The sequence below is a fragment of the Condylostylus longicornis genome, unplaced genomic scaffold, assembly GCF_029603195.1.
Source record: "Condylostylus longicornis isolate FDR11 unplaced genomic scaffold, ASM2960319v2 ptg000018l, whole genome shotgun sequence".
Taxonomy (NCBI): Eukaryota; Metazoa; Arthropoda; class Insecta; order Diptera; family Dolichopodidae; genus Condylostylus; species Condylostylus longicornis.
The window spans coordinates 8,692,129-8,704,769 of NW_026577987.1; the positions used below are offsets into that span (position 1 = coordinate 8,692,129).

Genomic DNA, 12,641 nt, shown 5'->3' on the forward strand with positions numbered 1-12,641 from the left:
AACAAAAATTTTTTTATCCGTTAGAGAAATTTCAACTTTAAATTTCAAAAGCAAATTAACTTAAAAGAACAATTATTTTCTTCAATATCATATTTATTGAGAAATTTCATACAAAAAAAATTACAACAAAGCGCTCTGATAAATTGGTTCGCTCATTTGACAATCACGGCGGAGCCAAAGATGTCAATCTTTTGTGTAAAAATTTATTTCAATGTAGAATCATTTTGAATGTAGCTTACAAAAAATAGTTAATTTGTAAAGTACTACTTACTTTTTATATAAATTATAATTAAAGTGTAAAACTGTACCTATTTTAATTTGCAAAATATTATAGAAACTCGCACATAATTGATCAAGGACTCGAAATTTTGTTTTTGATCATTTAAGGGCAAATTTTAAATAAATTGAAAACATATAAAATTTACCAAAAACATAAGTAAAATACTGAACAGCTAATTTTGCCGTTACGCTGATGTTTGGTTTTAATAGCGCAATTGTTCTGTTTTTAAACTTATGCAGCGCATTCTTTTTGCTTCGAAATTTTAACATCAAAATAAGCGCCCAGCAGAAAGTTACTTGAACATATAAATTTTTGTAACAATCAGGGCTTGGAAACCGAACTAAGGGCCGAATTTACATTTTTTATCTTATCTATGGAATTAATTGAAGGAATTTCTTGAAATTTGAGTTCTGATTTTTACCAAAATTAACTCGAGAATTACCAAATTTACAATTTCCTAGGTATGTTAATCAAAAGCTTACTAACGCCCTAAAAATTGGAAAGAAGTATTTAAAAGGCATTTTTTTAATAATCTGTAACACTTTCACTTAATTAGACAATATATGTATGTACATTGCGTTCGGTTATGTGCTGATCACAATAGATTTTTTTAATTAAAACAAGCATTTTTGCAAATCAATATTTCCAATTTATTAATTTCTTTCATATTCAATATTTTATTGTTTATCTAAATTAAAATTATAAGATAGTAATTCTAACACTATATAAAATAAAATAATTAAAAAATTAATATTTAACAAATTCTATTTTAGGTAGGTAGTAATTCAAGAAACATAAAAAAATAACAAGTATTTAATTATTTTATAAATAAATAAAAGTGTAGAACACAAGATTATATATGGAATTTTTGAAAAATATATAACAAATCATTTAAAATATGTATAAATTTGATTAAAACAAATTATATTATTTTAGGGATTCGCTATCTATATATCGGTTTTTAAAATTTAAATACATATATATGTATATATCTATGTATGGATATGTTACGAATTTTCGTAATGTTAATTACATACTTCAACATGCTACAGGCTTATTAAATTTCTTGAAAAAAACTTTTGCCAGAAAGGTTAAATTTTTGTAAAATCATGCAGTATTGTGATTAATTACCACTTTCGAAGACCTCTAATGCTTTAGTATGTATTATTTAAAATTTCAAAGAATTAACAAAATTTATCCACAAATATAATAATAATATGTATATGTAAAAAAATAACTATGTATAGAAACATAATGTAAATACATACATTTGTATAATATGCAGATTGAAAAAAAAAACTAAAAACAAATTTGAATAAAATAGCATACACAAAATTAATCCAAAAAAAATCAAATTGTAAAATGTTGTGCAGTTAAAAATAAATTGTTTACAAATCGTATTTTAATTTGAAAAATTCTATTTTTATAAAACTAAAACTTAAGCTCATAATTTTAATTTACAAAGAATTTATCCATTAAATCGGTAATATTTTCGGTTACAAACAAATTTTTTAAGATATTAATTTTTCTTAATATGTTGATATATACAATTTTCATTTATATATATATATACATATATATAATTCATTACATAATATATTGTCACTAATTTTTTTTTTAATAAAAAAAATTTATCTTATAAAATAAAAAGGTTAACTGATTAATTTTTAATGCCTAATTATTATAATAAATTAATTTTTTAAAAGTTTTCTTTTGTTTTAAAATATCTCAACTAAGTATTTAAAAATTTTAAAAATTACACACAATTTGATAAAAAAATTGTAATATTAATAATAGTAAAATAAAAAATTTCTAAATTAAATTCCTCGCCGGACTAAATAATTTTGTTAAACCAGCATCTTCTGCAGCTGATGCAGCTAAAATATCACGATTTTGATCTAATGTTCTGTTTCTACCAGACAAATTCATTGGTGGCAAATTGGCAATTTGAATTTCATGACGGAATAATTGATTTATACTTCGATTAATAAGCTTGAAATGGAAATAACGTTATCAAATGTGTGTAAAAATTGAACAAAAAGAAATTACCTGCGATGTAATTTTTTTGAAAAGATCTTTCTTCGATTTATCAATTTTGTTTCCCTTTGTTTGGCTTGTCGCAATTTTTTCATCTAATTTTTGTAGATCAGCTGAATTTATATTTGGGATACGTTGCATTATTTCAAAAACATTTGGAAATTTTGGTCTTAATATTTCATAGACTTGGACACCTAATGTAATAAGAGGAGACTAAACAAAAAAGCATTAACCTTGTTATTAAAAATTAATATATTTGAAAATTTGTTTTTATTTACTTGGATCGTTTCATGTTGTCCATGAACCTGTAATCCTCTAAGAACCGCTATTAGAGCATTAGTAGCAATTGATGGAGTTAATAATTGCTCTGCAGCTAAATAACGCATTACAGGTGCAGTTAGTTGAACACTTTTAACGCTACAATTACTATCGTTCCAGGAAATAGCACTGAAATTTTAGTATATTTTTATACGGCTATACACGTAAAGTAAAATAATCTCTTTTTGAAAAGAATTGGTATTACCTTAAAATAGTCATAACTAATGAATTACAAATTAGTGGATTTTTTAACAATTTTCCACCTAAATCACTTATAACTTCAGAAGTTAAAGCCGACTGGGTTGCTCTTGTTGTGTTATGCGTAGCGCCATCCATCGACAATTCATCTTGATCCATTGTAACATCGTTTATAATATTAACTTGATCATTTCGATCGATTGATGGGTTAATTGTACCACCAACTAAGGCCACTCTCAATACATCCAAATATTCCCTAGTTAAACTACGATTAAGCATATCTTCAAAAACTTCCTGAGTATCACTAATTTCTTCTGACAGCTCCCCAGATTCATATAGAGCCGTAATATATTGCCATCGATGAGTCAAACGATTTAGCACTGAAATAATTAAATTTTTCTACTTAAGATTCTTAAAATATTTTAAATTACAAATTTACTGAATGGTGACAGATGCGTAAAAATTGGTATTAGAACTGGTTCATGAAATGCTACGGCACAAGAATACACGAATGGTTTAAAAAACACTCTAATAATAGGTCTTAAACGATAGTCAGGTATCAATTCCATACTTGTGAATACACTATTAATCAAAGCATCAGCAATCCCAGGTAATTGATATAAATCGCGTCCTAATGAAGGTCCGGATTGGCCCATTAAATGGTAGCAATTATCAAATAGTTGTGCCATAAAATTTTGCATTTTTTCAAGCATTGTCGGTGGTTTCCTCAAAACTGGATCCATTGGGTCAGACATTATTGGAGGAATCCCCATTAATGACCGTTTTTCATGCTCTAATAAAGAGTGAACATTTTTGTATCCTTCTGACAAACTATTCAGTGCTTCTGGTTTAAAAAGCTCATTTAAAACTCTTAATAAAGATAAAATATTCGGTAGTAACGGTATAATATGCGATGCAGCAGGATTTCGACAAATTGGGTTTCCAGACTCTGTTAAGCCGACAACAAAACCACCACGTGATGCTCTATCTGGATCATCAGGCCAAGTACATCTTTTAAGAACACCAACAACAATGTTGAGGGCATCTAAAATTTTCCCACGATTTTGTGCTGTTGGATCGGTATCCATATCTTTTGCAGGTGGCTTATTTAAACCAACAAAGCTCATAAAATCTAAGGGGGATTTGAAAAATGTTGTTAGTTGAACCCACTGCAGTTGGGCTTCCGCTAAAACTTCTGCGACAAAAGCTGTTTGCCTTTCATAATCGCAAAAGTGATTTGAAATTATCAGAAGAGCTTCATTCAAAGTGGTTTGAGTATTTTTGGTGATTTGATTGCTAGAATTTCTTGCTGCTGCAGCTTGCCTTGCAAAGTTTTTTACAGTGGAATTTATTTGTTCAAAAACTGGTAATAACAGTAAAGGAAATTTTATTGCTAATTTCACCATTAAGGATGCTGAATGACGTCTTAAATTTTTCACAGCTTCACGTTTCGTTATTTTTTTTAGTTCTTTTTGCAAATTAGATGAAGATGACATTTGAATAGGATCGTCATCATCAAACGGATATACTAAAGCAGAAAATATTTTATCCAAAACACGTGGTAATAAACTGACTCCACTCATTGCAACACAGTTTGCTGATGTTAATTGACAACTTGACATACTCAAAAATACAAACAAAGCTGATATACAAGAAAGAACTATTGAAATAATAACTGGATCGTTTGTATTAACTTTTAAGCAGTCCTCTAATAAATTCAAACCCGTGGTCACTGCAGGTCGCTCTGTTACCATTAGTATTCGACTGAGCACACCATCTAAAACCGTTACAAGAGCTTCCCATTCTAAATAAACCGGATCAAATACGCTACAACTACAAAATAAATACTTAAATAATAATATAAATACTTAAATAATATAACGTGACAGATTATACTATACACTTACTTAGTGTTTATTTCGGAATGTGATTTAGCAAGTCTCATTTTTAACCACTGTTCGCAATACCCGAACGTTATGATTGGTGCTATTAAAGTAGTTTGACGAAATATTTCCATAAAATCAGTTCTGGCGCGATGGAAAAATAGAAAGTATTCTTCTTCGCTGTCGTATTCTAAACTAATAAATGATTCAGTAGTCATTGTTATACTTATGGACCTTGAATTCGGATACCCTATTTTAACAATTCTTGGGCCCACAACTTGAATTAATTTTGGAATATAATTTGCCGTATAAGGATCTTTTGAAATTTGGTCGTGTTTTAATAAAATTGTCCAAACTTGAGCTGCTCCATGGGCTACCGTTAAACTAGGGTGTCTGGTAATAATATATAAAGCTTCTAAATATGCAGAAAAATGTTGTGGACGTTGTATAGCACCATCATCTTTGCCCCAAAGAGCGGTTATTAACTGTGCCAAGCCATTAAATACTTGTGTCAATTTTTTTAAAAATGCATGGTTTTGTTCAATTGTAGCACCAAGTGGTGGAGTTTGAGCTGAAGTGTAAATGTAATTCATAGGACTTTCGCTAAACAGAGTCAGTAAAGGTTTCCGGTCTTTGACTTGCCCTTTTCTATTTACAATCTGTGCTAAACACTCCGCGGCGTCAATTTGAAAAGCAGAATCATTTAACAAAATGCATAAAATGTGCAAAATCTTTCCATCACCACACATGATATGATTAATTGACACCCATTCAACAAAACCAGTTAAAGTAAGTAATACAACTTGTACGACCCGACTATGTGCACTGGCCTTTTGAATATTACCCAGTGAGGTTGATTCTCTAAACGCAGTCACATGTAGTTCTATTAATCGCAAAAAAAATTCAAAAATTTCACTCATGTTGCTAGTTAAAGCGGCATAGATATCCTTACGGCGTTGGTTTGATTCAATAGTCTGTAAAATATATGCATTTTATATTTTGATATTTCAAGCATTCTTTCTTAAAATGTATTAATTTTACTAACTTGAAGTAATGCAACATCTTCAACCAATCGCAGAAATATCAATAAAACAAGTTCAGTTTGAGCTTCTCCCTTTGTGCATGCATCCGAGAGTTCTGAAAGTAAAGTTGTCCATTGCTGTGGCCATTCTCGCTTTATCATTTCTACTATAATACGCGAAAGTGCATCTTTCAAATGTGATAAAGAGGTATCTTCAGCTGGACCAACACCGGTTAATAAAAGTTTCATAGCATTTTCCTACGTAAAATATATAACCAAATATTAACATAAATTTTCATTTCGGAATTACTTCTGCGAATTCACCTTTATGAAAATTTTTTCTTCTTGTGATATAGTATTCCATTTCAACCTTATAGTATGCTCCATTAATTGTAAACCAAAGTGTTTTACGTTACTGTTATATTGTTGTCCGCCCGCTAAATACAACCCAGCTTGAGCGCATAACGGTGAAGCTTCTTTAAACTGTTCACAAGCTATATAGGCTTCCATGCGATTTGTTTGGGGTGTTACAGGATTCATAATTACTTCAATGGCTTGAGCTAATTCATTTGCTAAAGCTGGAATGTTCGGATTTTGCTCCATTTGTAGTAATTAATATTCAATCAACTGTTCACAAAATACTGAGCCAGACTTTTTCTGCAAAAACAATAATAAATCGTATGACACTTATTTCAAAACGATTTTGCTATATTTCGTAAGGTTAAATTTTTAAGGAACGACGTTAAAAATTATGATAGAGCAATTATTAAAATTTTAAAACAAAATTTGTTCTTTAGTATAAATAAAAATATGTTTTCAAATCATATTGATAAATTATTAAAGAAAACCGTATAAGTCCGCCAACATTACAAATTTTTTTAAAAACGTTTTCACCATGCGTTTTTTTATAAATACAATTTACCTTTTAAATTATTTTTTTTTTTTTTTGAAAAATGCATATATGCTCCAACATCAAAATGTTAGTAACATTGATTTTTTTCTTATTTATTTTTAATTAATATGTATAAAAAACTTAATAATAATGTAACTTTATCGAAAATTTAAGTAACTTCAGCACTTTAATGTAACAAAAACTGACCGGAGCGTCTTCTGCCTTTCTACCCTTAATTTAACTACATAGTATGTATATAATTTAATTTGACACTCCGACATGACAAGTTTATAAAGTAAATTTGACATTACATTGTAATGTAGAGAAGGGTTGAGTTGAATTAAATTCAAATCAAACCAACATACCAATTTGAAGCTCTAATTTTTGGAAGGGATGAGGCACTATACCTTTCACTACACTGTACCTTAAACTATTTTCGTTACAAATATGAGTTCTTTGGCTAAACCGAAGTATATCTTTTTTGAATATGAAAACAGATTAACGTGAAGAGTGACACGCGTAATAATTAACACACCTGCTTAGTCGAAGGTGTGTCATGTTTTTAATAGTGATCTTAACAATCTAAAAAAGTTCATTCTAAGTTTGCTATTCTTAAAAAGAAATTAAAGTTGTTTGCTTTGAATGCGATATTGTGTACTTGATATTATGTACATGACTTTAAAAAAGATCGAAAAATATTTTAGAACTTTGGATGGAATATCAAAAACAATGTTTTAATCGTAATTGAGTCCTGCAAGAAAAATAATTCTTCGTATTATTTGCCGTTTGCAGGACTTCTGATATACTGCCGTTTCGTCATACAAAATTATGTTTTGACATAACTTTTTCACGTTTGGAAATAACTCAGTTTTTAAAATATCATTCTGTATATTCCAGTAGATAAGATAAAATCAGTCTAAAGAAACTATTTTACACAAACGTTCAGTTTTTACACATACTGTTCCTTTTGTGAATTGGTGCTTAACTAAGAGTTCTTTCAATAAATCAGTATAAACCTTGGAATAACAAAAATATCAAGGATAAAAATAAAACGTTCTGTTATTGCGAATATTTGATAGTATTTTAAATTTTAAATATAGTGTTTATAAAATTTTAAATGTTGCAGCTCTACATATTTTTGTATGTATACTCTTAGAACGTAACGTAAATAATGACGTACGACGTACTAGTCTTATACTTCAGTACGGTCAATCATTAACAAAAATACAAAAAAATGGTAAAAAAATTTTGTGTACGCTAAAAGTTTGTTCCAGTTTTAAAATTTTAAAAGTTGAACATGCAATACGTTGCGTATTTAAATATATAGATTTTAAAATTTTTGACAGAAAATTTAGGTCTTACGTCGTAATTGAGTTTGGGTACTTAATAATAAAGTTTAAAATTCTTTTAACCTAATTGATAACATTATTAACATTATATAATTTAAATCATAATCATGTTTAAGTTTACAATCCTTATATTTTTAGCAATTATGTAGCTGTAAGCATGACATAATAATTTTATTTATTTACGTATTTGTTTTCAAATATTTGAAAATTAACGAATATATAATTTTAAAGTTGACTATTTCGAAGCTACTGGAATGCAACAAAATCTATTTATTACATTATATTAGCTTCGAGGTTTATTTTTTTTCTAATTGATTGAAGTATTTTTTAACTTTCTTTTCTTTGTGGTTTATAATACTACGCAGCTAAATAAGCGAACGAATGATATGCAGCTAAATAAGCGAAAATTTAGCTGATATGAATTTAAGTTTAAGTATGAATTATTATACTACGTGCAAGTATTGATTTTCCAATGTCCTACTAAAATTAAGTAAAGAAGGTATCACTTAAGAAACATCAAAATGTCAAAATTGACAATCACAAATTAGAATCCACATTGTTTTTTGACATTCGACTTTCAATTAGCTTCAGCTTTTGTATATAGTCAGAATTTCATATTGAAATTGGAAACAATCCAAATTTACTTCATCTTGTTTTAAGATTTTCAGTTTTTCGTGGATTTGCCGTGCGTTTGCATCGCCCTAAAATACATTTTTAGTAGAGATATTTTAAAGTTGACATTTTCAAAAATAAATAAAAAAATTTTAATATCTCTAAATAAAAATAAATCTGTGGAATAAAATTAATATTTAATTTAAAAAATGCTTTGATTTATTAAAAATAATTTTAGTGTAATTTAATTTTTAAAAATTTTTGCAACAGCAAAAAAATATAAAAAAAAAGAATAGTGATTTTTCAAAGAATAAAATTTTTTTGGTTTTGATTCCGAAATTTTTTTAGAAAAATCATTTCCTTATAAAAAAAGGTATTAGAACCAATAGCTTTTATTAAAAATTTGGAAAATTAGAGAAAAATCAAATTTTCAATTAAAAATTTGTTTATTCGAAAATTGCAAAATGAAATTTATAGGAATTTTATAATAGGAATGAATCTTCAATATCTTAATAGACATTTGGAGTCGATGTCAATTTATTGATTTTCATACCTACTACTTTTGGATTAAACATAAAATAAAAATTATTTTAATTTCAAATAATATTTGCATTTGAAACTTAACCAGTTTCAAAAAGACGGAAAATATTTTAAAAAGGTAAATTTATTGAAAAAAAATAATATAAAATTTATACGCCCTAACACAAAATTAAAAAAAAAACCATATTAAATGAAAACCTAATATCTAAGAAGTTTGAGTGTGTGTATGTTTGAATGTATTCGTTTTTGCATGTGGGTGCATTTTATTCAAACACTACAGAGAAAAAATGTAGAGTTGGGATGTGATAAATAGCAATTAAATTTATATTTGCCAACAAAACTGGGTTTTTATAGTTACTTTTATTTAGTAAAGTTTAAAAATATTTTTTTCTTATTTCGCTCATACTCTTGTGGCTATAGGAAAAAAGCTTGAGAATAATAAAAATCACAAAGATTTATTAAACTTAAAATTTCATACTTATTATCCATAGATGAGTACATGTAGATAGTGCTATAGAAATTTTATATGTATGTAAGAATAGTATAGTAAGAAATAGGTGAGAAACAAAAACAAAATAATATAAAGCAAAGTAGTAGTACCACTATGTTTTACGTTGTACAAAAATGTCAAACTACGTTTTGAATTGACGTCAACTTATTGTTTTTTGCAATGGTAACTCCTGTCGTTCACTAGTAAAAAAAATAGATAACACTTTTAATTTCCTCTGCATGAATGGAGTTTTACAAATAGAATAACTAACCATCTCGTCTTTTAAGCGTGTAAGTTTGATTATATAAAATATGTATGTACTTAGTACATTCATTTAAAAAATGCTTCTGAATAATATACATATGTAGGTACAAATGTGCATAAAATTTTTAGACAATATTTTTTATTGCTAAGAAAAATGTAGTTAATCAGGAAGCTATCTGCACTTAAATCTTTTACGGTGTCTTTTCTGTTAAGTTAATTGAGTTCTGAGGCTGCATATATTATATCAACAAATATTAAAACGAAGTTTTAGTTTGTATTTCCTAAAATTTTGAATTAGATTTGTTAATCTTAGCCACTTTATTGCAAACTTTAATTATTTATGTATGCTTTAAAATTTTTTAATTTAATGTTATTATAATACTTCCCTCACAATTTGGTGGGTAGCATACCTACAAAAGCAACGAAATTATTTAAAATTATGTAAAAAATTTATGAACACAGTCGAAACCGAAAATTACAAAAAAAAAAGAATTTTTATTATTTTCTTCAGCAACAAGAACATCATAAACCGTGAGTTGGAAACTGTATAAGAAAATCGATTAGTGTTTATAATAATTGACAAAAAGAAATATTCAGGCCTTTCAAAGGGCGACCAACGAGACTATATCAAAAAAAAATTATGTATTAGCATTGTGCAAAGCCTGAAGTTCAGGAGGCTTGTTTTAAATGAAAATCTTTAATTTAAAAGTAAAATATTTATAAGTTTTATAAATTTATAATTTATTTCTAATTTTATTCTAATAGCGTAATGAGCAAAAAATAAACATTTACAATTGTTTCCTTATTCACTTGAAAAATTGTCAATTACGTGATAATGTTAATCTCAGATACAAGAACCTGCCTACCTATCTACTGATTTATATTTAGAATCATTTCTGCATTTTTACCTATTTATCTACATATATTCAATATTAAATATTATGTAGGTTTTCGTCGATTTTCATTCAAATTTTTTTTTGTTTTCATTTTTCGTTTCACTACAAATTTTACTCCCAAAGTAAAATTTTTTTAGGTTTACCAAATACTTAAACAAAAATGAATATTTTACATCATAAAAGCTGGCACGTGCGAAATAAAGATAACATAGCACGCGTGAGGCGCGATGAAGCAAAAGCTGCAGAGGAAACAAAAAAGAAGGAAGATCAAATTTTAAGAGCAGAACGTGAAGCTAGAATTTCTTTTTTAAGAAATCAGCATTCTCAAAACAAAAGTAATGAAATTGATAAAACATTTTTAAATCAACAGAAAAATAATCAAGAACAAGAACCAGGTACTAGCAGTAAACCTGAGGGTCATTTAAATCTTTTTACTTTAAATTATACGCAGTCGAAGGCGAATAAGGAACATGAAATTGAAAAAAAAGAAGAAAAAGAAAAATACGAGAAGCAAATTGGTTATCTTACGTATTTAGGTCAATATCAAAACGAAAATCCCCATCTTAAACGGTGGTATGATATAGCACCAAAACGTTTCAATCCCGATTCTGAGATGAATGATGATGATGTTAAAGATGCTGAAAAGAAAAAATACCATGATCCAATGAAAATTTTTGTAGGCACATCAAAAAATTATAAAACAGATGAAGAAGACGCTAAAGAAGAAAAATCCAAAAACGATAACATAAAGAAGTTGAAAAAAAAGAAAAAAGAAAAAAAAAGTAAAAAAGAGAAAAAAAAATCTAAGGATAAGAAAAAATCAAAGGATAAAGATAAAAATAAAAAAGAAAAGCTAAGATTAAAAGCAATTGATATCCAGAAGTTGAGAGAAGAAAGGTTAAGAAGAGAAGCAATTGAAAGAAAGAGGGCAGATGAATTATTGAAAAATTTTTATAAAACCTAAGAAATTACATGAAACTTTTATTTGGGCCTATGTTTTTGTAAAACATACTACCTATGTATTTATGTATAATATAAACTTAACTAACTGTATAATGAATTTATGAAGATCTAAAAATGATCTCAAGCTTGTATTAAATTTATTTTTAATAAAACTTACTTAAAGAAATTACGGATAGAGTTAATTATTGGTTAACTTTTGTTACTTTTTCATTAGAAATATTCGGATTTGTGGGCATGCTAAATAATGGGTATGCTAAGCTAAAATTTGGTTAACGCGTTAATATGATCATATGTGTACATAGTATATGTTTATACATGACAATAAAAACTTGAATGAACCTTCATGTATGACTTGGAGTTTAAGAAAAAGAAATGTTCGTATCGGTGCCAAAACAAAAAAAAATTGATTACAATATTATAAAAAAAAAAGATCGATATCCATCCAATTCTGAATCTTGAAATTTATTTTTTTATTTAAATTTGTGCAAATTGAAATTTTTCTTCATAAAAACTTTTTTAATATTTTTTTCTTAATAATAAAAACAACTGAAAATAACATTTTCGAAATGGAAGGAATGGTGGGAGGAAAGGAAATAAAATATTTTTTCGCAAAAAGTCAATACATAAATATTATTAAAATTAAGTCGCAGTTATTCATATACCGAGAGAAATAAGTCGGCTTATAAAAATGTAAAAAGTAAAATATTTTTTTCATATACATACATACACATATAAAAAATTGAAATGTCAAAATAAGAATGAATGAATGAATGAAAATAGAAAATAGGAAATTTGAGTTGGTATGGTAGATTTTCGTGATTGTGTAAGTTTGAATCGAAACCGTAATATTGTGTGTGTAGATAATAAAATTTTGTCAATATATATTTATATAAGAATG

At 27.2% G+C, this 12,641-nt stretch overlaps 2 protein-coding genes across 4 annotated transcripts; one reads left to right on the plus strand and one right to left on the minus strand.

Moving 5' to 3' along the window:
- Positions 1-1,787: 1,787 nt before the first annotated feature.
- LOC129606199 (exportin-5) lies at positions 1,788-6,847 on the minus strand. The gene is made up of 9 exons (XM_055516358.1): positions 6,660-6,847; positions 6,062-6,394; positions 5,762-5,995; positions 4,741-5,690; positions 3,273-4,666; positions 2,841-3,213; positions 2,596-2,764; positions 2,330-2,530; positions 1,788-2,272 (listed from the first exon to the last, which is right to left on the minus strand). Exons 2-9 carry the CDS (start codon positions 6,338-6,340, stop codon positions 2,093-2,095), a joined length of 3,780 nt encoding a protein of 1,259 aa, XP_055372333.1. The 5' UTR covers positions 6,341-6,394; positions 6,660-6,847; the 3' UTR covers positions 1,788-2,092.
- Positions 6,848-8,622: 1,775 nt separating this feature from the next.
- Positions 8,623-12,104, plus strand: LOC129606342 (leukocyte receptor cluster member 1 homolog). 3 transcript variants are annotated; one of them, XM_055516618.1, is made up of 2 exons: positions 8,623-8,963; positions 10,918-12,104. In XM_055516618.1, the coding sequence occupies exon 2, from the start codon at positions 10,941-10,943 to the stop codon at positions 11,742-11,744; it is 804 nt and encodes a 267-aa protein (XP_055372593.1). In that variant the 5' UTR covers positions 8,623-8,963; positions 10,918-10,940; the 3' UTR covers positions 11,745-12,104. The 3 variants fall into 3 exon arrangements, with proteins under 3 accessions (XP_055372593.1, XP_055372594.1, XP_055372592.1); XM_055516619.1 differs by lacking the exon at positions 8,623-8,963 and adding an exon at positions 9,032-9,248; XM_055516617.1 differs by lacking the exon at positions 8,623-8,963 and adding an exon at positions 9,032-9,248 and having other exon boundaries at positions 10,904-12,103.
- Positions 12,105-12,641: the final 537 nt, after the last annotated feature.